Source organism: Cyrtonyx montezumae, unplaced genomic scaffold (genome assembly GCF_038088225.1).
Source record: "Cyrtonyx montezumae isolate F1298 unplaced genomic scaffold, pur_monq_1.0 scaffold_20, whole genome shotgun sequence".
NCBI classification, from domain to species: domain Eukaryota; kingdom Metazoa; phylum Chordata; class Aves; order Galliformes; family Odontophoridae; genus Cyrtonyx; species Cyrtonyx montezumae.
In genome coordinates, this window is record NW_027071937.1 from 7,806,811 (window position 1) to 7,831,106 (window position 24,296).

The 24,296-nt window shown below is 44.2% G+C and overlaps 1 protein-coding gene across 1 annotated transcript in view; it reads right to left on the reverse strand.

Moving 5' to 3' along the window:
• CACNA1B (calcium voltage-gated channel subunit alpha1 B) overlaps nucleotides 1-24,296 on the reverse strand; it is a 259,780-nt gene that overhangs the window by 28,761 nt on the left and 206,723 nt on the right. Inside the window, 11 exon segments of the mRNA XM_065737625.1 lie at nucleotides 730-880; nucleotides 1,880-1,971; nucleotides 2,575-2,640; nucleotides 4,562-4,678; nucleotides 13,193-13,285; nucleotides 13,436-13,546; nucleotides 13,892-14,056; nucleotides 15,557-15,758; nucleotides 16,624-16,761; nucleotides 17,942-18,102; nucleotides 20,326-20,422. Coding sequence (XP_065593697.1) covers nucleotides 730-880; nucleotides 1,880-1,971; nucleotides 2,575-2,640; nucleotides 4,562-4,678; nucleotides 13,193-13,285; nucleotides 13,436-13,546; nucleotides 13,892-14,056; nucleotides 15,557-15,758; nucleotides 16,624-16,761; nucleotides 17,942-18,102; nucleotides 20,326-20,422 — 1,393 coding nt within the window.

The window sequence follows — 24,296 nt, forward strand, 5'->3', positions numbered from 1 at the left end:
AATCTTATATTTTAAAGCCAAGGCTGAAAGCAGGTTTGATAGGTAGCTTTTGGGGACTTTTCAGAGCCATGATTTTTATCTCATATTGCTTGAAGTTTAATTGGGTCCCTGTCCCTGGTTTTCCATTCCTCTGTCCCAGCTGCGCAGGAAAAAAACAAACCCTAAGAGAGCAGAGGGCTTTTCATGCACACAAGTGATTAGAAAGACATCAGCACGTATTAAAATCTTACTGCCAGCCCCTTATGACCGCCATGGGCACAAATAGAGTATAAAAGCTCCATGTACTTTCATGTCTAAAGGTTTCCTGACACTATGTCAAAAGAAAATGCATTTGTTTGGTACAGAAAACAAAACATGCCACCAAGAAAGCGTGCTGCTGTCAGCTGCCTGCTCCAAGCACTTCCAAACCAACGTTATCTCTGCCATTCCCATCCTGCCCTCCCCATCCCCATCTTCAAAGGACCACGTTACAAATCAAGACAAAACAGATTAATGCTTAATTCCAAATATTAGATCCCCTGTGGGAAGAAAGATAAAACCTTTCCCTTTAAACTAATGGCTAAATGGTCTCTTTGGGGATTAGAGGGATTTTAGCACTAGGATGATAAATAGTTTTCAGCAAAGCGGGCACGTAACGTCGCATAAATCACAATTAAGGAGAAGAAGGAAACAAGGGGGTGGGAACAGCTTGGGGCCTCCCCAGCATCTGCATTCTGGGGACTGGCTTACCAGGAAGGAGCAGAGGAAGATGAATGACACGAAGTAGAAGTAGGCGAAGTCGCTGCCGCACTCGTTCTTGGTGAGGCCGGAGAGCGGGTCGCAGGCCCTGTTGCTCAGGCACGACAGCATGATCTCGTGCCAGGCTTCCCCCGTGGCACTCCTGTGGACAGGTAGGCAGAGGGGTGTGAGCTCATCCCCATCCATTAATTAAGGTAATTAGGAGGAGGAGCGTGCCCAGGTGGAGAGGGAGATACTTGCATTAAGAGCCTGAGCTGCCAAACCACTGACGTGAGAAATAAAGGAGAATATTTCCATCTGCTGTATAGAGGTAAAGGAAACCAAACAGGCTCAGGTAGGCCAAGCTAGGTTGGTTTCAGGGAGGATAAAATCAGATCAACTTAAATAGTCAGAAGTAGAAACGTGAATAGATGCGATTTGCATCGTCTCCTTTCGAAGCACCTGGTGTTTCTGTCCCAGCATTGGCTACAAGCCCAGCTGAGGTGCTGGGAAACAAATGCAGCCTTCTTTGGAAACCCTCATTTCTCTTGTCTGAAGCTGTAGAAACACCAGGAAAGTCTGTTTGGTCACAGGGGCCCTATGCCCGGATCTCCCAGGCTTTCTCCATTCTTTCCCTTCTCCTCATTTTGGGTGTGAAAGCTGAAGTAGCAGATAGGATTTATATGGAGTTATACCTAACTTCCAAACACAACAAATTCCAAGGAGCAGCAGCAATGGGCAAAGACCCTGGGCTGAGCCTGGGGTGTGGGCATCCTTATTTACCCCACAGTAATAGCAATGGGAGTGGAAAAAAATTCGGGCTCAGTGGGCTCTGGGTGCTCAGTGCAAACTGAAATAGCTCCTAGATCACTCTGGTTTATATAGCAGATGATATCAGCAGCATTTAGTCCTTAAACTTCACTCCCTCGTGCAGAAACCTGCTTCCCATCACAGTCCTGCTCCCTTTGCCCACGTCCTCCCACTGCAAGGCATTCAGAGTTCTGGTTGGAGTGATTATTCTGAGCCGGAGAACTGCATTTCCACTTGGCTTCACTGAAAATATGCAAACCCAGTCCCATGCGGGATATCATTACCAGCACCAAGACACAAAGACTTATTTGCTGCTCACCTGCAAGCCTTGTGCTATTTGATATCTGCTTACCTGAACAGAAGCATCAAGGCTTGAAGGAAGGTACGGAAATTATTGTGTCGATTGATGGAGGTTTCATCGTTTAGTGCAATGTTTCCAAATACCTGTCACAGAAAGCAGAAGGGGTTCAGGGTAAATGTGGCCTCCTGTAGAATCCCATGGGAGTCACGAGCATAGGTGGATCAAGTGGAGTTAGGAGAAATGGTAGGAAAAGGATTTGCCCTGCTTGAAGGCAGATAGCAGCGTGTTGTGAAGATCAAGTCATGGAAAAAAATCAGATTAATGCACTTCATCTTCATGCTGACCTCTCCCAGCACCACTGTTCAGATCCAGCACAGGCCAGAAAAAATTCCTCACCTCTTTTCAGGAGGTTGTAGTGCCCAAAGAGCTCACCGGGCACAGTCTTGTGCCCTGCTCTCACCCACAGAGACATCCATCAGTAGGTACCCATACAGAAGGACCACGTCTGCAAGCCCATGCTCTCCCATCACACACACACATCTGGATTGGCAGTAGGTTCAAGACTTGGCAGTGAGGACATAAAAAGTGGCCCTTTTTTGCTCTTCCAATTCCACATCCACCAGGCAGGGAGTGTTGGTTTGCCTCATCCTAAGCCAGGTACTGATGCTGCTGCAGAGGCAATAGCACACCCTGTCCCCGTGGGGCAAAACCAGGCTACTATGGCAGTATTAAAGCCAAAATTTTACCTGCATGCCAATAATGGCATAGATGAAGAAGAGCATTGCAATGAGAAGACACACATAAGGCAAGGCCTGTGGGAAAGGAGAAGAAAGTGTTAATGACAGTTAACCTGTATTAGCCAGTAGTATTTCACTCCTGGGCATCACTGCACTCTGTAGCATTTGTCCTTCAGGTGAAGGAGCTGGGAAAAGAATTGAAACTATCCTGGAAGCCTCTGGCAGACAAAGCCCTGGAAGCAGGCATTCATCCATTACAGACTAGTCTGTTTTCCAAGAGCTCTGTATGCACTCTTGCAAGTGGACAAGCAATAACCAGGGAAAACACAGTGAGAAGCTCTGCAGCAGGCACTGCGAATGCTGGTAGGCTCTGGTGATTCCTATGCATAATTGCACAGGAATAAAGTTTAATTTTTTTATGACCTTGCTATAAATTTAGTATGAGAAAACACATATAGCCAGGGAACAAGTTCCTGCTCTGAATTAGGCACAGATCGCACCCCAGGAGGACAAAAAGGTTCTGAGTCTTTATGAGAAATCAGTGAGTGCTGCAACATAATTATATTGTGTGAGCTGGGAATAACAGCTGCTTTGCACTCAGGCTAAATGAAGAAGTAATTAACACCTCTTAATTAGCAATAGTTGCGAAGACAAGAAGCCCTGCCCTGGGGCTGGCCATGGGAAGCCTGGAGTCAGGGGAGGGGTTACAGAGCCCATAGTCTCCCATTGATTGGTCTCTGCTGGGAACGTCTGCAGAGGAGCCAAAGATGAGAGCGCAGCTCAGAGAGTGGAAGAAAGACAGACAGTGTGTCCCTGTCACACCAACACTATGAACCCAGGTGCTGCAGTCAGCCTCTGGAGACATCAGGTTCATGTTTCCCTATGTGGCTCTCTGCACAGGGCAGGACTGCAGCCCGTGCTGTGTGCAGCCTGTTAGTAAAAGTCACATCTAGAACAATATTCTTTGGTTTTGAATCATTACCAATGTACAAAGGACCTGCTACCTGCTCAAACTACTCAGAAACTGTGGCTTGGCTGGAGCCCCCGCTGCCTGATCCACCCAGAACTGTACAGTCCAAGAGCACTGTCCTGGGTGGGAACATTTCGTATCCACAGACCCCACGTCTCAGCCTCTGGTGGAGGTTCTTGGCTGCAGCACCCCTCATTAGTTGCAAGACAAGAGCAGTAGAAATGTTACCTCCCTCCACCCTTAAGAAAAACATGACCTAACAAATCTCATTACTTATGTCCATTAAGACATGGCATAGCCCACATCCCAGCCCCTTCCCATTAGTTGTTTGATGGGTGAAAGCATAACATAGAAACTGGATGTGACAGCACCAGTTGCCTATCCAGAGTCTCTCATGGGCGGATGAAGTGTAATATAGCACTCTCTCCACTCCTGGCTGTGGGATGACAGCATGGATGCATCTAGTTCTTCACCAGCCCACTTGTGGAAAGGAGCAACTGCTATGTTCCCATCTTTGCCCTCCATGGCTTAAAAGTACTAAGAGAGATTTCCTCAGGCTGCAGTCACATCCACGTTCGGAGTGAATTTTGTTAATAGCAAGAGTTTGGGTTCCTCTTCAGTTCTACCAAAACTGAGACACGTGGGCAAATGACTCTGGTTTAACTCGTTACCACACCAGTGCAGACTGAGCACATCTCTTAGCCTGCACCACAGTGAGGTCAGATTAACTCAAGACAGATGAACTGAAACGTGGCCCTTGCAGCACACAATGAGCAGGCATGAAGGCCCTCGATAGTCACGTCGCGTTTTCCTTACGCTAAAACAAGAGAAGGTTTTGCCACAAGGATTCTGCGACGGTTTCAAGGGCAACAAGGCTTTGCACACCAGTGCTTGTGCAAAGTGAGCATGACTACGGTTGCATCGTGGAGAGAAGCAGGGAGCTCTCTGATACTCAATGGCCGGTGCTGGAGAAGTGCAGAGCATCTCACACGCATCTTCCCTGCCTCCCAGAGGCCCAACGCTCACCTTAAATGACTGCACAAATGTCCAGAGCAAGATGCGGATAGTGTAACCCTGGCGAAGGAGCTTGATAAGTCTTGCTGCCCTGAAGAGCCGCAGGAAGCTGAGGTTGATGAAGTTGTCCTGTGGAAAGTAAAGGTTTTGTGTCCTTCAGAAATTAACGCGATGAGAAACCACAGCCCGCAAAAAAGAAATTAAAATTACCAGCTTCACGATCTAAGCAGCAAATCGGCCACCAGAAAACCTTCCAAAAGAAACATTCGTCAGTGCAGATCACTCCACATGCAGCAAGTATGAGAAAATCCCTCTCCACAAGAGCCCTCCCCTCTCTCCTGGGTCAGTGACAGAAAAGGAAGTGGCCCTTTCACGCTGTCCATGGAGGTCCTGTTTTCTTTGAGTAAGGCAGATTTTCTCCCCTAAAGACTCAGGGAGAAGTAATGGTGCCATATTATTTATTTTTTTTTGTAAAGAACGAGATGGAAGTCTTGGTCAGCTTGCTTTCTACCGTGAATTGAACTTCAACCAAGACAGTTGTGACAGATTGTGCACGTAGCCTCTACTTTAAGAGAGAAAGGCATTGTCCAGTGAAGTTTAAAGCATCCTTGAAAAACAGGGATGTTTTCTAAGTACTTATGTCCAACTTGTGACTGGACAGGCTCGTCAAGGAGAAATGGCACCAGCAAGTCTTTGGAAGATGGATCGCTGGTAGCAAATTGGTTGGGGAGGTCGAGCGTACAGCAGCAGGCAGGTGCCTTAGGCGTCTGCTGATTTTTTCATTATTATTCAGTGTGCTTTCACAGGTGAATCAAAGAACTGCTGGAGACAGGGTCTGATTTCCATTCGTTTTGTGTGATTCTGCCCACCCCCACCCCCCATTCTTTTCTTTCCTTTATGGAAAAGGGGTTGCGTGCCCCAGTGAGCTAATCTAGAGAGGGTTCTTTCCAAAACAAAACATGCAAAAGCCAGATCCCTCTTGCCCTCCTGTTTTAAGGAGATGAAAAGTATCCCCGCATTCTATACCTATTCCAATTCACTTGTTTGTGAATCTCTGATCACAGCCACTCATTTGACTGAGTTAACTAAAGAGATAAAACAGTCTGCTTTCAACTTTCAAGCAGTGGAGGGGAGGATACAATCATAAGGAGCTCGTATTGGTAAGGATGAGCAAAGTCAGTCTTTCTCTCGTGTTGTCATTTTACCATCAGACACCCAGTCACATTAAAGTGACCCACATTTTCTGCTCATCTGGCTACAGAGCTCGTGCTCAATTTGAGGTGGGGGGGTGGGGGGCTTGTTGGATCTATTCATTTATTTAAATGCCAGCTCAGTTTTGGGCCATTAGCATTGCATTCCACCAATCCCATCAAAGAGTTCAAGAAATCAGGCATGCATTTGGTTTCTCTCATGTTAAAAATGCAAGCAGCTCAGAGTTAGGCACAGACCATATATCAGACTTAATCCTCAAATAAAGAGAAAAGAGTAAAGCACAGGTATGTTCCATGAAAGAGCAGACAACACTGAGCTCATTCAAATCAGCAACAGAAAGCAGCTCTGGCAGGCAAAACACAAGCAAGGATTCCCCTGGGTTGGTCAAGGTCGGTAAAACAGGTGCTAAATTTCAACACCTGTCTCTTAGCATCAGCATCTGTTTGATGTTTTTTGCATTGGTTACAGTCCCTTCACAAGATACTGGTTGAACTCACCTTAGGTAAGGGCTGTACAGAGCCAGGGACAGAGTGTGGCTGCGTGACTGAGGTGCCACCAGCAGCCTGGTCCTTACTGTCTTGATGGGGTGGATCCAGACCAGGGCCTAATCCAGAGCCCATTGCAATCCCAGCAATTTTCCCCACCCTCAGGAAGTGGATCAAGCCTTTACGTGATCCTCTTCATGGCACTACTTCAAGTCAGGCTAATTATAACCTTCAGAGCATCACTGGAGCCTGATCTTCCCCATCACAAGCCTAAGGCTCCTCCAAGGAGCGCACACACAGACAGCATCTGCAGGATCCGGCTCTGTGTGTGTGTGTGTGTTGTTGCCTTGCTTCCCTCTTCCCACATTAATACAGCTCAACACCAAAACTTTTATTCTGCTCAGACTTTGTTATGATCTCAGTTAGCAAGATGCTCCACGTGTGCTTTGGTCAGTGCTGAACACAGCCACATCTCACGCAGGACGTCCCTGTGCCAATTGAGACATTCTACGTGACAGTTTTTGTATGAGCAGTACACAATGGAGGCTTCAAAGCTGTCTACACACATCTGCAAATTTCCACTGCTTTTTTTTCCTTTTTGTCTTTCCCCAGTCTCTAATCTTCCCCTTTTGATTCAACCACTGCCATTTTCAAAGGGCAGTGAAAGCCTCACTCCACAGGGAATCCTTTGCAACCCAGGAAAATCCAGCATCACTCGTGTGCACAGAACTCGCAAAGAGGCAAAATCACACACGCCCGTGACGGGCAGAGGGCCTTCACATGTAACCCTCAGCACACCGCATAGAAAACCCATCCTTGGGCTGCTCAGCCCTCCAGGCACTATCAGAACGGCATGCAGTTAAAGGGGAAACTCCACACTGCAATATTTCTCGTGGATAGCCATGTTTTGTATGGATTCCCCACCCACTTCGCTACCCCTGTGCAGCATGTGGCGCACACATGGTTGTCTTCAGGATGGCCAGGGTCTGTCTGTCCAGAGTTTTGTTTGTGTTTCTGTTGCACAGATGCTACAGGCCACCGGATGCTCACGTGGGGCACCACTGTTCAGTGATTTTGTTATCCATCTGAGGACCAGCCAACCTTGCTTGAAATATGTTCCCTTCTGGCCTGCTGCTATTACACCAGAAGAGGAGATGGATGGGGTTCTGGTACTGAGGGCGTCAAGAGACCCACGTGGGTCCATGCAGTGCCTCCCCAGAGCTCACTGAAAGCAGGAGAGGAGGAGGGAGCAGGTAGAAGAGCCATCACAAGGACAGAACTGGCCTTGACTGCTGCCCAGCCATGAGCAGACTGCTCCTTTACCCTTTCATAGGGTGTTTTCCATGGCAGAAAGTAGAAAAACATGGTGGATATGGTGCACAGCGGTTGCCCGGATCTATTTCTCCAGCATCTACAGTACTTGATTGTTTTTCTCCTCGATAGGGGATCTGTGCGTGCTGTCCAAAGAAGTACAGAAGGAGCTCTGCAGCAAAACACCACCTCAGTGGATTTATTCTTTTGGATTTTGAAACCTGAGGTGGGAATGAGTTTGTCATGTTACAGGTGGAGGATTTAGCAGAGGGGTTTTCTCATGGCAGTAAACTCAGCAGAGCTGGGCTGGTCGTCCCTACACCTTATGGCTGCCCAGTTGCAGGACACAACCCAAAACGACATCATGGATCCTCACATTTCTGTTGGCAGAACAAGAAGGTCACCCAAAGTGGCAAAGCCACCGCAGAGGCATGGGAAGGGGAATCCAACCAATCCAAGAACTCGGGAAAATTTGGCAGCTCTCACATGGCTGCAAGAATTAATCTATGCTGCTAAGGAACAGCAGTGGCTCAGCACTCCAAAATGGAGCCTGTGCCTTGGACACCACGCAACGGAAAGAGCCTGGACCTGGGCAGAGGACCATAGAGGCTGCAATCTAATGATTGCAGGATGAACATTAAATCTTTATCTTGCAACATGGCCAGCAACAAGGCCAAAATGTGCAGAAATGGAGGTAAGCCGATTTGTCCAGGATATTCTCATGTGAGCAAGCCTGTGTCAGAGCACTTCTCGGTCCTGCCTGGGCCGGGGGAGCCAAAGATGAATTCTCCCAGAGCATCGTATCCGTGTTTGCTGTTTACCAACAGAAAGCTTCCTCCTGGAACCTCTCTTAGGCAAGCACAGAGGCTGGCAGCAAGTTATCAGAAAGACTCCCACTGATTTGTGTCCAAACAGCAAATGTGCAACAGAAAGCCCAGATGTTAAGTTAAAATAGATCCGAGAGCTGCTGCAAGGTGACCAAGAGTTTTTGGTAAGCTTGTGGCCCAATTTATGTTGTTCTTCATCATAGCCAAGATAATTAACAACAGAATAACGTTATTTTTGAGAGTATTTTCAAACACAAAGCCTCTTATTTCCATGGACACCTCTGGAACCAGGCACTATAATTCCTAACGGGACCTGGTGCCCAGCACTTCTCAGCCTCGTTCACATGGCGGCTTCTGCCATTCACTTGAGATGTTTGCTTTCACATCCAGGGTCTCTGTGTCCATTGTGGTGGCACCATGCTTCTATATGCTGCTATCACAGAATTTTCAAAGTTAAATGAAAAACAATCTTTCCAGCAATTTCTCTTTTGATTTGAGAGAAGCAAATCTGTAACGGCTTTAATAATTTCCTTTTTTTGTGCCTGACGATAACCACAGGCTTAGAAATACTCATGAGGCCGTCCTCTTTGATATTCTGCTCAACACATCACATTAAAAAGGAAAATAATAACAGTTTCTGAGGAATAAATTTGGTGCCACTGCTTACGAGCAGAAGGGTTTCCCACCCAGGTCATCCGGAAGCATCCTTCCTTCTCATCCTCATTTGATTTTCCATGAAAATAAAGCAAGTGGAAGTCTCCCCTTTATCAGTGTTGGGTGTAACAAACAGAGAACGGGCTATTGGTAACTGCATTTGCCTCACGTCACCAATTAGCCAAGGGGAAGAAGATGCAGAACAGAAGCCAGTTTTGAGGCACGCTGCAGTGAGGCTTTTTCACCAGTGCAATCGGAAATCTCATCAAAACAAATTAAATTAAAGAAAAACGAGAGAAAATAAAAGCAGAGAATTTAAATAATTGTTTAAATTCAATGAAACCAACCGTGTCCTATATGTGATGTTTTCATGGATGGATATTGGCAAGATTATTTACAAATTATTATTTTTTTGAGCAGCAGGTGCACAACATACAGACGGAGACATGGTTTTCGCATTGTATGTTGATTGGATGGCGTGATTCAGCAGGTAGATAAGGAAAATAAAGAACAAAACAGGAAACAAAAGAGAAAATGAGTAATCAGGACAAGCAAAAAAGGAAACTCTGAAAATTTCACTGGAAAAAAACTGTAGGGATTGTTTTTTTTTTTTTTTTTTTTTTTGAGGGGGGGATTATTTTATGGTAATTATATAAATCAAAGAATGCTTGAAACCAAAAGAGGTTCTGAGATCCTAAGGGTAACACAGACAGTGCAGTTCGTTATTTGCATTTCTTTCTGTAATGCAAACTGGGAGACAATTCACAAACACTCCTCATGACACTTTTTGTATTTCCAGGCACAGAAATAGACGTCAGTTTGCCGTGCACCCATTGGGCCTCCTGGGGCCAGCTGTGGCTGCAAGGATAGCTTCTCCTTAGTGCCACCTCTCTGATGTTTTACTTCAATTACTGAGAGAGTTAAAAAACTGACATGCATGTTATTGCCTAAGGAAATAATATATATATATGTATATTCCACTGCATTCACAAAGTAAATTACATATGACACAATTACCAAAGTAAAATAAAACAATTAATCAATATGTTTCTTCTCCTTTTATCTTTAGTTTTCAGTGGATCAGAGTACCGATGCAGCAAGGCTGGTGGAAGCTGAGTCTCTCAAGGTGAGACAGCCCAGGTGAGCAGGGTTATTTGCTTTGGAGGACACTTACAGTTGGAAAAATATAGATCATCATGTAGAAAATCAGTGCTCCTGCACCTACTTGCTAGCCTGATGCCAAAATCAAGTGAAAGATGTTCCTGTCCATGGCAAGGGAGCTGGACTAGGTGATCTCCAGAGGTCTCTTCCAAGCCAAACCATTCTGTGATTCATCCCATCACAAGGATGGAGAAGAGCTGTTAATTTTAGGAATAGATCTATGTAACTGGTAGCATCAACATTCTGACCATCGTCTGGACTTCTGCCAGTCTGAGAAACCTTGAGATGTAATGGAGAACTGCAGGGCTGGCCACAAGGGGCAGGGCTACCTGCCACCCAAATATGTACTTGGCTGCCAATCAGACAAGAAGAGAAGAGAGCATCCTGTAGTGGCTCTGGGTCTCAGCCAGTAAAGACCTGATGTCTCTGGTAACTCTCAGCTCTGTGATAGAGTGCAGAGCTGCTGCATTTCCAAGCAGCAAAACAGTGCTTGTGCTTCCCAGGCAGCTGTGGGGCACCTTGGGCTTCCCAAAGTGCCATGGTTCACAGCTGCACACCCTGTGAATTACTGTGGGCCCAACAAAGAGGGACCAGAGCAGCACTGTATCGTCTTTCTGTTCATCTTTGAACCTGAGAGGGGAGGAAGGGTGGCCCTGGAGGGACGGGTAGAGGTCAACCTACAACACGTGCCTCCGGATGAGGCAAGTGCTCTGTGACAACCAGCCTGAGAGCTGCAACTATTTCCTGCCATTAACAATTGTGTGTTATAGACGTAATCTTTGGGGCACTGTTGCAAGCTCTTGCTTAAGTAGTTAAGCAGCAATTCAATGCTTCAGTATCAACTTTAAGCTAACTAAGCTCCTCCCTCACGCCTCTTCATGATGTGTTTGAACTCCCAGCCCATTGCTCTGGCTGAGGTTCAGAGATGGATGCACACAGCTTAAAAAATAACACACTGGTGGCTGCAAATGTTGTTCAGAGCAGGTGGGTGTGCTGCTGCAGACAGGCACAGGCTGGAGAGAGATCAGAGAAGCACCGTATGAAAGAAGTTTTGAGAAACAAGCCTAGCAAGAAGGTAGGGGGACCTCTAGGTAATCTGCAGGGGAAAGCACGAGGACAGGAGACACATCGGCTGTGCAGAAATGTTGAAGAAAGGGAAGATTTAGAGAGAGCAGAGCTCTAATTAGTCTGTGGACTGAGAGGCAGCACTGAGAGGTAAGGGGCTGGAAAAGCAGTAGGGTTTCCATGAAAGATGTTTGTGAACAGCTGATGGTGAACTCCATCAGGTGGCCCTCCCCAAGGCTGGCTTGATGGATCTAATGAGCCAAACCAAGACTCTCAGTTACCATATGGGAGGATAAGGGAAAAGTGTATAGATGCTGAGGAGCCTGACTCTATTGGATGTTGCTGCTTTAGGGGTAATTCCTGCTCCTCTTCAAAGGCATCCCTGAATCACTGCAACCCTCAATACTGGAAAGCAGAAGAACCAGTGCAAAGCAGAGAGTGATGCAGCTGCTCCAGCACCGCCAAGGCTGCCGCATCAGTGACCCCCACCTGGGGATTTGGGGGTCACTCACTCTCCAGCCCAAAGGCCAGGAGAAGACAGGGAACCTCTATGCACTAACTCTTAGTCCTTCTCTTCCTGAAGGAGCATTTACCAAATTGAGACCATATGCTCAAGTTCATTGTGCTGCTCTTCCCTCCTGGCAACACTGGCCACAAGGTGGTTTGAAATGTCATTCTCTGTGGCTGACGTGCAAGATTTTCAAACCAAAGCAAAGGGTTGAGTGCCTGAGACCATCAGGGTGTGTTCCACAGCAGAGGGAATGGAGGCAGGCATCCAGTGTCTGCACACAGCACCGCTAATCTTCCAAGCTCTCAAAGGCTGTTTGATCTAGATTTTACCCTGTCTGTAAGCTGTGTACTTAGAACAAAAGGTAACTGCAAAAGTCTATGAGATTTGTCAACTGGAAAATGAATACCATTTGTACAGGGAGCAAAAGGTTTTATTTTTCCTGTGTTTTCTGTACCAGGGGTGTTAGGCAGTAATGTATTTTGTCAGAGACAGTAATATGGTCTTCAGCAGCAGCTGAATGTCCTGTAAAGAAGTTTGGGGACCGTAGTGCTTAGCACACACAGAACAGGTCTATAAGCAAATCTCAGGAACTGAGAAGAAAAAAGTATGGTAAAATTCAAATCCATTACATACAGATACAGTATCATCATCTAAAACATGCATTTGGGAGAGAAAAGAAGCACATTTGTAAATTGGATAACATCAGATTGCCAAAGCTGTGGTCAGTTACTTGCTGCCCTTATGGAAAAATCCTCTAGAATTGAATGGCAAGCATCTGCACTTAATGTAATCACCAGAATTCATTAGCAGGGAGACAGAGGACATGGGGTGGGTGGCCAGTGAATACTATGGTATAGTTACATCTCATTTTTATGTTTTTCTTTAATTGCCCTGCAGAACTTTTGCATGTGGAACAGAAATCAAAGTACCCCCTTGTGCAGACTGCACAGGCTCATGAGTTTCTGTCTGGGTTTATGACCCTGTGCTCTCACCTCTTATCTCCTTCTCCCTGCTCAGTGTGGGCTGGGAGCCCCAGAGAACAGACTGTGTGTGCATGCCCTACAAGGCACCTCACTCTACAAGCCAGCAGCTTTCATTAGACTCCTTTTGACATTGTCCCTCTACTAAATTCAACAGGATTTTTCCATTAATAGGCAAAAACAGCTTGGGGTTAGAGCCTTCTGCTGAACGAGAAGGAGAGCCTGCTTCCTGACAGTCATCAGCACCATCGCTCTCATCAGAGCTTTTGGCATGAAAGTCTTTGGGCCAGACAGCAGCTCTGTGCATAGAGCAGAGCTGACGGAAGCAGGCTGCCAGGTCACTCAAGGACTTCAGCACACCATAGGGCTGGTAGGGAGAAGGTGCAAAGTCCTAACAGGGTACAGCTTTATGGGTAAATGAAGAATATTGAGCAAACTGTACTTACCGCAATCTCTGTTACTAAAATATCAGTAATACTTCCCAACACTGTTACAAAATCAAAGACATTCCAGGCATCTCTGAAATAATTCTGTCAAATGAGAACACAAGGGGATAGAGAGATACAGGTGTTATTATCTCTTTGCAAGACAATTTGTTTGTTTGCTTGCTTTTAAATCACGAAATACAAGTATTTTAGGTAGAGAGGAAACGGTTGAAAGCAAATGAGAAAGGCACATACCAGCACACCAAAGGCAATGATCTTCAGCACACACTCCATTGAAAACATGGACGTAAAGACAATATTCAGGCATTTCAGCATTTCTTCATATGCTTCTGGAGCGTCGTAGAACTAAACCAGGATGGAAGGAAGGCTGTTACTGGAAATCATTTACGATGGCAGAGTAAAACCTTCCCAGCTGACTGAACTTGCTCCAAGGAGTTAGAGCATCCCCAAGAAGTGAACCGAATTTGTGCAGGAAGAGCAGGCTGAAGCTCCAGAGCTCCACTTTGCAGTGCCTCGTCACATCCAAACCACCGGATGGAATCCCACACGGCCTCTAAAAGCCACGTGAGGAAGAAGTGACAGCTGATCCTGACAGTCCACCCAGCTCTCAGGTTGCGAGCACAAAACCTCTACAGTAAACACTACGTTCTCTAACTTGTAACTGCAAAGATTCAGTAACAGCTCACTAACCTTCATCATGAGAACAATAGTATTGAGTGCAATCATGACCATGATAAAATACTCAAAGGGAGGGGACACCACAAATTTCCACATCTTGTACTGAAATGATTGCTTGTTCTGAGGCATGTAGCGGGTCAGCGGCTTGGCACTTATGGCAAAGTCAATGCAGGCCCTCTGCAAGACAAAAACAGGATGAAAAGAACACACACACACAAAAAAAAGGCTGGCAGTCTCCATCAGTCAGAATATTGCTGGGAGTAGCTCATTTACTGGGGGATGGTACTTTTAAGTGTTTCTTTCACATGACACAAGTACTGATTATTATCGTAAAATGCAGCACATCATCCCCAAATTGTGGTCACTGCTGACCCTGATGGATCTCCTAAACCCCACCGAGTTATAACCCCCCACAACCTGGGAGATGGTAACACTCAGCAGGTCCAAACCCCTCACTGGTTAAATAAATGAGTTCACAGACTCACTACAGAAAACATTTGGCCAATTTCTCCTGACAAAGAAATCCAGGAAATTAGGGTTAATGAAGGTGCTGCTTGTGTTTAAAGAAGTGTTATGAAGCTCAGGTCTGTTCTTGCACACAACCAGGTAATAACTTCTTTGAAAAGCAAACCAAACCAAACCAATAAATGATCCAACAAATATTAATGGGTGAACCCCTCAAAGGTATCTTGAGCTGGAAATTTTTACGAGCAGAAAAGCGCATTCAAATGGTGTCAATTCTGAAACAATTTCTCATGCATGACTGAGATTCAAAACCTCCAAGTTTGTCATACTGCACATCTCAGGGATACAGTTAGAAAAAAAATGTGGGTAATTCATGTCTAAATATTCTACTTTATTTTGGACTTTTTGTTCAAACAGACAGACAGTTGAAAGACTGTATAACCGATTAAAAGGAATCTCTTTTAATTAAAAATCTGGTTCCAGTTTCAAAGTTTTTGAAGGAGAAGGTTTTTTTTTTGGAGCCACAGGCAGAAGAGGCAAAGGATTTTACAGATACTAAAATTCTGCCTGGGTTTGTGAAGAAACTGGATACACTTGTGGAAGAACAATACACTGCTGCTGCTAACTACAGCAAGACCACATCTAACTCATGAGGTTCCTGAGCTGGAAGCAGTGCTGTTTGCTGGAGTGTGGAAGGAGAGCACTGCATGTGCTTGCACTATTACACTCATTCCTAAGGCATCTTTCGTGTGCTGCAGGGGAGCACTGTCTCAACCAAGCAAAATCAGACTGGTGAGGGCAACTTTCCACTGGGGAGCAGCAGCAACTTTCACTTTGATTTTTGATGAGCAGCCACTAAAATGCCAAACACTTCTGTCTGCTTTTGCACATACATGCTTGAGCTAACAATCAGCACTATCTCCACTCTGCAGCGGAGGTGTGGTCCACAGGGATATGGGACACTGCTCAGCTAAAGCACAGCATCTGGGGACTGTCCCTGGTTTTGCTTCTATGCAAAAGCCTGTAAGTGGAAGTCTGTAAGGGGAGTGATGTCTATATTCTTTAGGTCTTGCATTCAGCATATGCCACCACAAATTATGAAGCCCCTCCTCATGCAGGAGGGATGAAGACATAGTCCCCTCAGCACCAAATTGCTCTGAATCCCCCCAAGATGCCACCTCCCACAGCTGCTCAATCCATAGATGTGGGTACCTCGTTTTTCTCCAGGCTGCATTCTGACATCACTTTATCTCCTTGCTCTTGGAAGGTGATTATGATTAACGCCACAAAGATGTTCACAAAGAAAAAAGGGAAGACAACAAAATACACCACATAAAAGATAGACATTTCCATTCGGTAGCCAGGGCTGGGACCCTGCTCCTCATAGGTAGCATCCACTGAGTGCTTCAGCACACTGTAAGCAAGTGCAAAGAGAGAAGAAAAGTCAACAAAATCAGTGTGAAGCACCAATGACACTGCAATAGTCATTCACTGGCCTTCACTTGCATGGATGGTTTTCCACATATGCTCAGGTCAAACCTATTCCCACCTCTGTGATTAGGAAGAAGTTTTCCTTGAGGATATTTTTAGGGAAACCCTCTCTGTTTCCAACATTCTGATGAATGGTGGTGATTTACTATGTACAGCTCTACATATCCACCCTGGACAAGTGAGGGGAGAGGATATAGTTAGATCCAGCTTCTCTTCTGCTCTTGGTCAATATGAATGAAATAAGAGTGGGAAGAGAGGTACTGATGGTCTTTGAGTACCCAGGAGAACATAAGGGTTTGAAGAGTGGAGACCAATGTTGGTTTAATCATTATTTTACTGAATAGCTGACTGTGGAGGACAGTCCTGCTGCATAGAGATCTCTAATCATGAACTGCCATCTGTGTGTCCCAGCAGAAATGTCTGCCAAATTAAAGTGATATGCTGAACAGTACATACAATCTGGGGACTCAAATATCCCATGCATGTTCAGCATGGATCACAGTGCTTTTCCCCCTCATTTTCTTACATCTCCATGAAAAACTGTACACCTAAGGAAGATGTGCTTATCCGAGAGAAAACTGCCTAAGCATCAGTGTACAAGTCCAGAAAGGCATTGAGAACACTACTCACTGACTCACTCCATATTCACACAAGGGGAAGTTAAATCTTGGCTGATAAAGACTATTCTGATTTCCCATGTCACCTGTCCTTTTCACGTCCCTGAGTCATGGAAAACTGCCACTACCTCTGACCAAAAGCTGGTCACCCTGCCAGCCCCATGTACTCACGTTGGCCACCCTTCTCCTGTGGAGACAGTGAAAAGTGTCAGCAGAGCCCACAGCACGTTGTCGTAATGGAATTCATATTTTTTCCATTCCCTGGGCTGCGCCTCCACCTCATTTTTTTCATAGTCAAGGTACTGACCCCTAGGAAAAACAGAGATCCAGACCAAATGGGAGAGTTAAAAGCAAATCAGTTATGTGCTATAACCCAGTGAGAGTTTTGGAAAGCCCTAGGAACAGACTCCAGCCATACAGAGCCAAGAAATGGCCACAGGGTTAGTAGAATCACAGAACGGTTTGGATTGGAAGGGACCTTAAAGCCCTTCTTGTTCCAACCTCTCTTATGGGAAGGGACATCTCCCACTAGGTCATGTTAAGACAAACATAATATAAATAAAGGCTAGAGAAGCCTCAGAACTGGGCCTGAGGTTTAGAAACAAAATAAATGCCTTTTCAGGGCATTCATTTGTTGGGCAAAGCTGGCAGCTAACAGCACGGTGACCCCAAAATTGTCTGACCTCACTGAAACTGTTTTGGTTGATGGGGAGCAGTCTTTGGTTCCTACTTGAAAGCCGTATCTAACTTCAGAATTGTTCCTGCATTGAGAGACAGGGGCTCAGACTCAACATCTGGAGAGTTCTTCTCCACCCTAAATTCTTCTATGTCACACTTTTCTGCAATACATTTGCTTTGTTTCAAAGCAGAGCTCCATGGAGAGCCTTCTGGTGCATGGGTAGCAGCAGAGAGTGATGCAGGTGGACAGAAAGAGACAGTGCCTGGCTTGGAGATCAAGGAAACTATCCACTGGGAGAAGCAGGCACCTCAACAATCTGCTGCAAATGATAAAGTACCATAGGGCTTTTATAGTAGTCAAATGTCGTCTCTTTTCCTAGCTCATTGGAGATCTTTAACTTCCTACTGATTCTCTTTTGATTATTTATTCATTCTGTTTTCTTAATTTGCACAAGCTCCGAGAATCAAGGCAGCAGGTAGAAAGTGTGATCATGCCACCCTTTCCAAACTGCTTCTGTGCTGTATCTTGAATTCATACCCAGTCCTAACTGGGAGAAGGATATATGTATATGTATACATATACATATATATATATATACACACACACTGTTAACCACTTGAGGAATCACTTGCTAGCTCAGAGCTAGGAACGGTGAAGTAAAAGTGAAAATTCACTTCTAGAGTAATCGTTCTGAAGCACCACTCTTACTTACAGGAGCCCTCACCAAGCCCAGGAGATACCCGTGTGATGCAGCTCCTGGACAGCCAGGGGAACCTTGGGGTCCCTCCACAGCCCCTGCTCTTGCCATACCTGCAATCCTTCTCCAGCTCCTTCGATTCATCAGTGCAGTAGAAGAATCTGCCTTTGAAGAGCTGCACAGCAATGACAGCGAAAATGAACATGAAGAGCATATAAACAATGAGGATGTTGAGGACGTTCTTCAGGGAATTCACCACACAGTCAAAGACAGCCTGGGGACAACGAGACAGTGAGGTTAAGGGGTCAGGAGAAAGACCAAGTACATTACCTGGCATCTAACATCTGTCTACACATGACAGCAGTTACTCAATGCCTCACCCGCGTGCAGTTTGGCTCACACACCAAGTGTTTGGTAGGAGAAAACATTGGCTTCCTACAACTCTTCCTTGCTTGATGAGTTTATCATGCCACTGGATTTTTTTTGGTGCTGCCCACAAAATTAATGAAGACAGAGAAATATTAGCCCTGAGCAAATATTCCCATGGTGAATTATGAAATGAAAAAGTTTCTTGTGTTTAATTTATTATCAGTGGATAGGGAGAAAACCTCATGAAATCTGTAACTCATTGGCAGTTATTTGAACTGTTTGAATAATAAGGAAAATACACCAGATGCAAAACAACCGAATGCTTTGAACAGTAATGAAGTGTCTATCAAAATTAAGTGTGAATAATCTACTGAGCATATGTCACTTCTGAACTCTCTGTGAATAACTTCTCGTACATTCATTATTTGGTTATTAGTCACCGATTCATTGTTACAAGTAATTTGCAGCTTAATTTTAGTCTGAGGAGTTTGTCATAATAATAGAAATGGAGCCATGTTGCTGCCTGAGCACAGGGCTTGTACAATACTGTTTCTGTTTCTCTGAATGGAAGTGAATAATTCCCAGAATTATGCTCCTAATGCAACACAGAACCCAAAATTAAAACACTGCAAGTATCTCTAATCACTCTATTAATCTTGCTGATTGTTGTGTACAAGATCTCATCCAGGAAAAAAAAAGGGAAAGAATTTTGAAGACAAGCCACGTGAATACAACTTCTGCTTCACAAAGATTCCTGAATACTTCTTTAGAAATGGTAAAATTACTCTGTAAAATGACTTGAAAGTAAGGAAACGTTCTGCATTCTGCAGTACGACTGGGCTGCTCTTGACTGTTGTAAGACCCAAGCATTGTGCATTTCAGAGATTTCTAAACAAATAAAGACTATTTTCCACATTGTTCAACATTACATTTCCTTATCTTGTGAGGTAAACTTAGTACGCATAAAAATGCGTAGAATGAAAATTATTCAGGCATGAATTGCAGGTAAGGACAAAGGCAAATCTGTATAATAAGTAACTCTAATTTTTATGTAGCACTGTGTGAAAACAGGAATCGTCAGACGTTGTTTCACCATTGCAAAAGCACCCTTCATTCTTCCTGTCTCTGACAGAAAAAAGCCTGGAAGCACCAATGAGACATGAAGACGTTCTATAATAGATATTCCAGAGATCCAAAATGCAGAAATGATTAAATACTGTAACGTCTTCCACTCTCCTTCCAGGGCTGGCTCTATCTCAAAGCATTCTTGAGATGTTCCTGAATAAGTAACCACAGGACATTACATTTATTTCACTTCGCAGCATAGCATTATAGAGATGAAAGGGTGCTGCTATAAAACCCCATGCCATATATTCTTTAATAGAAAAGATGAGCAGATTAGAGCTCCTCACACAGCAGTGACATTTCTCTTTAGACAGACCATGGAAAACCTATTTTCTCATGCATCGTTTCTAGGAGCATCACATGTACAAATAGTAATTTAATTTATTGGCAACATTTTTTCCTTCCTGTTTTTAGAAGTTTGGTTTTTATATGGATTCACAATAATTCATAAATTGCATACAATGTTTGCAAAATTAACGAGTGTTTGACATTTGCCAAACATCTGCATGGTTATTTTTATGAGTCTGGCAAAGAGACTAATTGCAAGAAAATAAAAGGAACAAAATTAACTTGGGTGAAGTTAACTCCATCAGCTTCCACTCAGATCAGCTGCAGACCTCCAGAGAAAGAAAGCTTTGGGGTTATTCTCTAACTGTATGGTGAACAGAATGAATAATGTCAAATAGTATTGTAGTCGAGATATTTTACAGATGGTATAGTAAGAAAGATTACCTTGATGAAAAAGAGACAATCAAAATAAAGGAAAATGCTCATCTGCATCCTAGGCTCACAGTAGGAAACTCCAAAAGAGCAACCTCCAAAAGGAGATCCTTCCTCAGTGGTGGTCAGCCCTTAAATGAGGTCTGGGAGAAGTGAAGCCATACTCCACCACTCCTGGTCACACAGGTGCACTGCCTTCACCTGTGCTCCCGTGGCTGACCCAGTGCTCTCAAGTGATCCATCAGCATTTCAGGCCGTGATTCAGCATTTCCCATACACTAACCTTTAATTTTGGCAGCCGTTTAATGGTCTTCAGTGGTCGTAGGACCCGCAGAACCCGCAGTGACTTGATTGTGTTGATGTCCTTGCCTTTGGTTCCTCTGCAAGGTATAAAAGGCACAAGAACAACAAGGGGGAATAGTTTGGTCCTCGGGCCACTAACAGACCATGCAGAGCTACCCAGTGGTGTCATGTTTTCCTCCCCTTGGATGCAGAGGACTGGATTGGTGAGGACTGCAGGTGACCACTCACTTGTGATGTATGGAGGAAAGCTGGGGCAGGACGTGGATACTGCCAGACTCAGCCCCTCATGCTCTACAACACTTCCCAGCTTCTAAGTGTATCCAGGAACCAGTGGCCTTCCTACCCAGCTCCCCTCTGGCAGCACTCACAGCGGGGCAGTACACATGGGCTAAAGCCACTGGAAGGCTCACTTCAAAAGTGAGAAGGCCACACTGGGTGCTCTCCCTGCCCCAGGCAACATGGGAAGACAAGAGGACATTTCATTGTGCTTCTGGTACCCCTCTAGCAGGGAAGCTGTGTTGGGACCAGCAGGCAGTGAGCAGTGGCTGGAGATTTTGTGGTGAGAAACGATGCTCTGCTCAGGACCAGAGCCGTTCTGTGTGCTCATACCCTTGTCCTCAGGTTTCATTTGGAAGACATGCTACCAAACCCATGCTGGATCATGTAATATGATGACATATTACACGCTTGGAACAGCGATAGGGCAACTTCCCACTTATGCATGCAGATATTGTCAATCACTCTATTTTTTCAGTTTTTGTGTGTGCAAGACCATTGCTTTCATTACCACAAAGAGGAACAGGGGAAGAAAGGAGCTACTTTTCTCGTGCACTTTCAAAATAAATGGAAAAGAATTATATCCCTCCCCACAGTTATATCTTCTTCCAAACCAACAGAAAGAAAAAAAAAGGCATTCTCCTTCATTTAGTATGAAGTGAAAATGGGATGGAAACCTTTAACAGAGTTTTATTCATGACTCGAGGTTTGGGTCTGAGGCTGAACTGGAATAACACAGGTGGGAATGAACAACATGTTGAGCAGACACTGAAATACCTACGCTAGTCTTCAGCTTGCTAACAGAGTTTCTGTAACAGGAAAGCAACACAAACACAAACACAACACTGGGGACCCCTCACAGTATCTGCATGGAAGTGAGCTGCAAAGCCTACCAACAGCCTGTTAGCATCATGTTAGAGAAGTATGGACTCTGGGAAGAAGTGATCTCCTTTTGTAGGAAACTGACCTCGCTGAGTCCTGAAGAGTGCTTTTTTGTGACCAGGTCACTTCTAACAGACTAGAAATTCAACACTAAGACTGCATTACTCAGTACAAATACTGGGCCAGGTCCCGCAGCCTAAAAGCACACATTCCTCTGTCATATCCAGACATTTTTTCACAATTAGCCATAATTGCTGTTGTCCTGAAATACAATTAGAAGTGAGACATAAGTAATTTTTGGAGGGGCTGTAGGTTATCTCCTAATGATCTATATGCTGAAAATAACATGCCTTAGCTTGGGATTTAGTTGGAATAGAGAAGAGGAGCAAAGGAGCAGAGATTTACCCTCTCTCTCCCTGCCAGTCTTTCAGGGCTGTTTTAGGGCCATTTCAGCAGCAGCAGTAGATGTAAGCTGCCTGCATGCAGGGCCCTAAGTCTGTGTGGCTGTGCCAATGCTCATGGAGTTACAGGACTGATTCCTTGCTGCAGAAAAGCATATTTAAAAGAAGTATTCCTTTTGTATTAGAAACCCTTTAATCTGGTCTGGATGAAGCAGACACAGCCAGCATAGTTAAGGTGGTTTTCTCTTTAGGTTTGAAGATAAATGAAGATTTGCTCTGTGTTCGGCTTTGCATACTTGCTTTCAAATCACCAACTACTACTGAGCAGGAAACAGAAGGGAGTGAAGAAGTAGGAGCTGAGGCATGCAGGGGTGAAAGAAAAGCAAAGGTGAGTGGGTTGAGGGACGTGTGCTTGGGGCTGAAGAAGAAAAAAATGCATTAAGTAGGAGACAGGGATACCTTAGACCAAAAATATATTAAATCCTTGAACATTTGCAGCCACATTTCTGGTTTACAGATACACTCACAGCCCAGCTTAGCAGCACAGACCCTTGTTAGTAGCAGCTGAACTTTGACAGTGCTCAACTGGTTCAAGTTGAGCAAAATATTTCCATACTATATTTTCCAATATGCCTGATCCAAGAGATCTAAAGTCCTATTTGCTGTGCTGCTGTTTATTTGTGTCAAACAACAGTTGCAGCAGTAAGGCCTCTGGAAAATGAAGCCTGAGATACTTCTTGACTCTGAAGGAGCCATCTTGGATAAGAGAGAGCTGGCCCCAAGCATGGAGCAATAACCTGTGTGAGTTTAATACTGCAGGATGGCTGGATGCTTAACCCAACCTTCTGGGGACAGCAAATCCTTCCTCTTCGGTGGATGAAGGATTAGGTGGCTTTTTCCACACCAAGGAAGTGTGAAGACTGCTCTGAGAGCTGGGAAGTGAAGTGAGACAAGGCTCCCGTCCTATGACATTCCTTCTGCTGAATGAAAGACACTAAGAAGAGCTGATTTTATTTTTCTTTCTTTCAGGCACCCAAGCAAATAAAGAGTATGAGCTGATTAAATGTTAATGGTATTTATGATCAAAGTCCTATAGAGGATCCTAAAGAGTCATACTAACTTCTTGTCACTGAGAGATTTACTATAAGAGAAAGATTTTCTGAAGGACTGGTGCTTAGAATCAGAGCTTTGTAAACGGTATTTTGATTAAATGTAATTTTTTTGCAAATATTTCAGCCAAATAAAACCTGAAGAATTGGTTTTACTGTTTTTAAGAGTTACATCTACCCTATTTTTTTTTATACTATGCTAGTGCAAAGCCACAAATCCCAAAAGAAAAGGTCTAGATGGAACTAAGATTCTGTCAGAAGGTGAATACAAGAACACATTTGACCAGAGCAGTCACAACTACACATTTGTCACCACAAAACTAAACGTGGATGGAAGGAAAAGATCTGTAAAAACTACCAAATTCATAAGAACTATGGAAGAGCAAGCAGGAGAAAGACAGACAGCAAACAGACCCAGTGTCGTGCTGAGGGAGGGAAAAAGAAAGAAAGAAAGAAAGAAAGAAAGAAAGAAAGAAAGAAAGAAAGAAAGAAAGAAAGAAAGAAAGAAAGAAAGAAAGAAAGAAAGAAAGAAAGAAAGAAAGAAAGAAAGAAAGAAAGAAAGAAAGAAAGAAAGAAGAAGAAAGGAAGAAAGGAAGAAAGGAAGAAAGGAAGAAAGGAAGAAAGGAAGAAAGGAAGAAAGGAAGAAAGGAAGAAAGGAAGAAAGGAAGAAAGGAAGAAAGGAAGAAAGGAAGAAAGGAAGAAAGGAAGAAAGGAAGAAGGAAGAAAGGAAGAAAGGAAGAAAGGAAGAAAGGAAGAAAGAAGAAAGGAAGAAAGGAAGAAAGGAAGAAAGGAAGAAAGGAAGAAAGGAAGAAAGGAAGAAAGGAAGAAAGGAAGAAAGGAAGAAAGGAAGAAAGGAAGAAAGGAAGAAAGGAAGAAAGGAAGAAAGGAAGAAAGGAAGAAAGGAAGAAAGGAAGAAAGGAAGAAAGGAAGAAAGAAAGAAAGAAAGAAAGAAAGAAAGAAAGAAAGAAAGAAAGAAAGAAAGAAAGAAAGAAAGAAAGAAAGAAAGAAAGAAAGAAAGAAAGAAAGAAAGAAAAAGAAAGAAAGAAAGAAAGAAAAAGAAAAGAAAGAAGAAAGAAAGAAAGAAAGAAAGAAAGAAAGAAAGAAAGAAAGAAAGAAAGAAAGAAAGAAAGAAAGAAAGAAAGAAAGAAAGAAAGAAAGAAAGAAGAAAGAAAGAAGAAAGAAAGAAAGAAAGAAAGAAGAAAGAAAGAAAGAAAGAAAGAAAGAAAGAAAGAAAAAGAAAAAGAAAGAAAGAAAGAAAGAAAGAAAGAAAGAAAGAAAGAAAG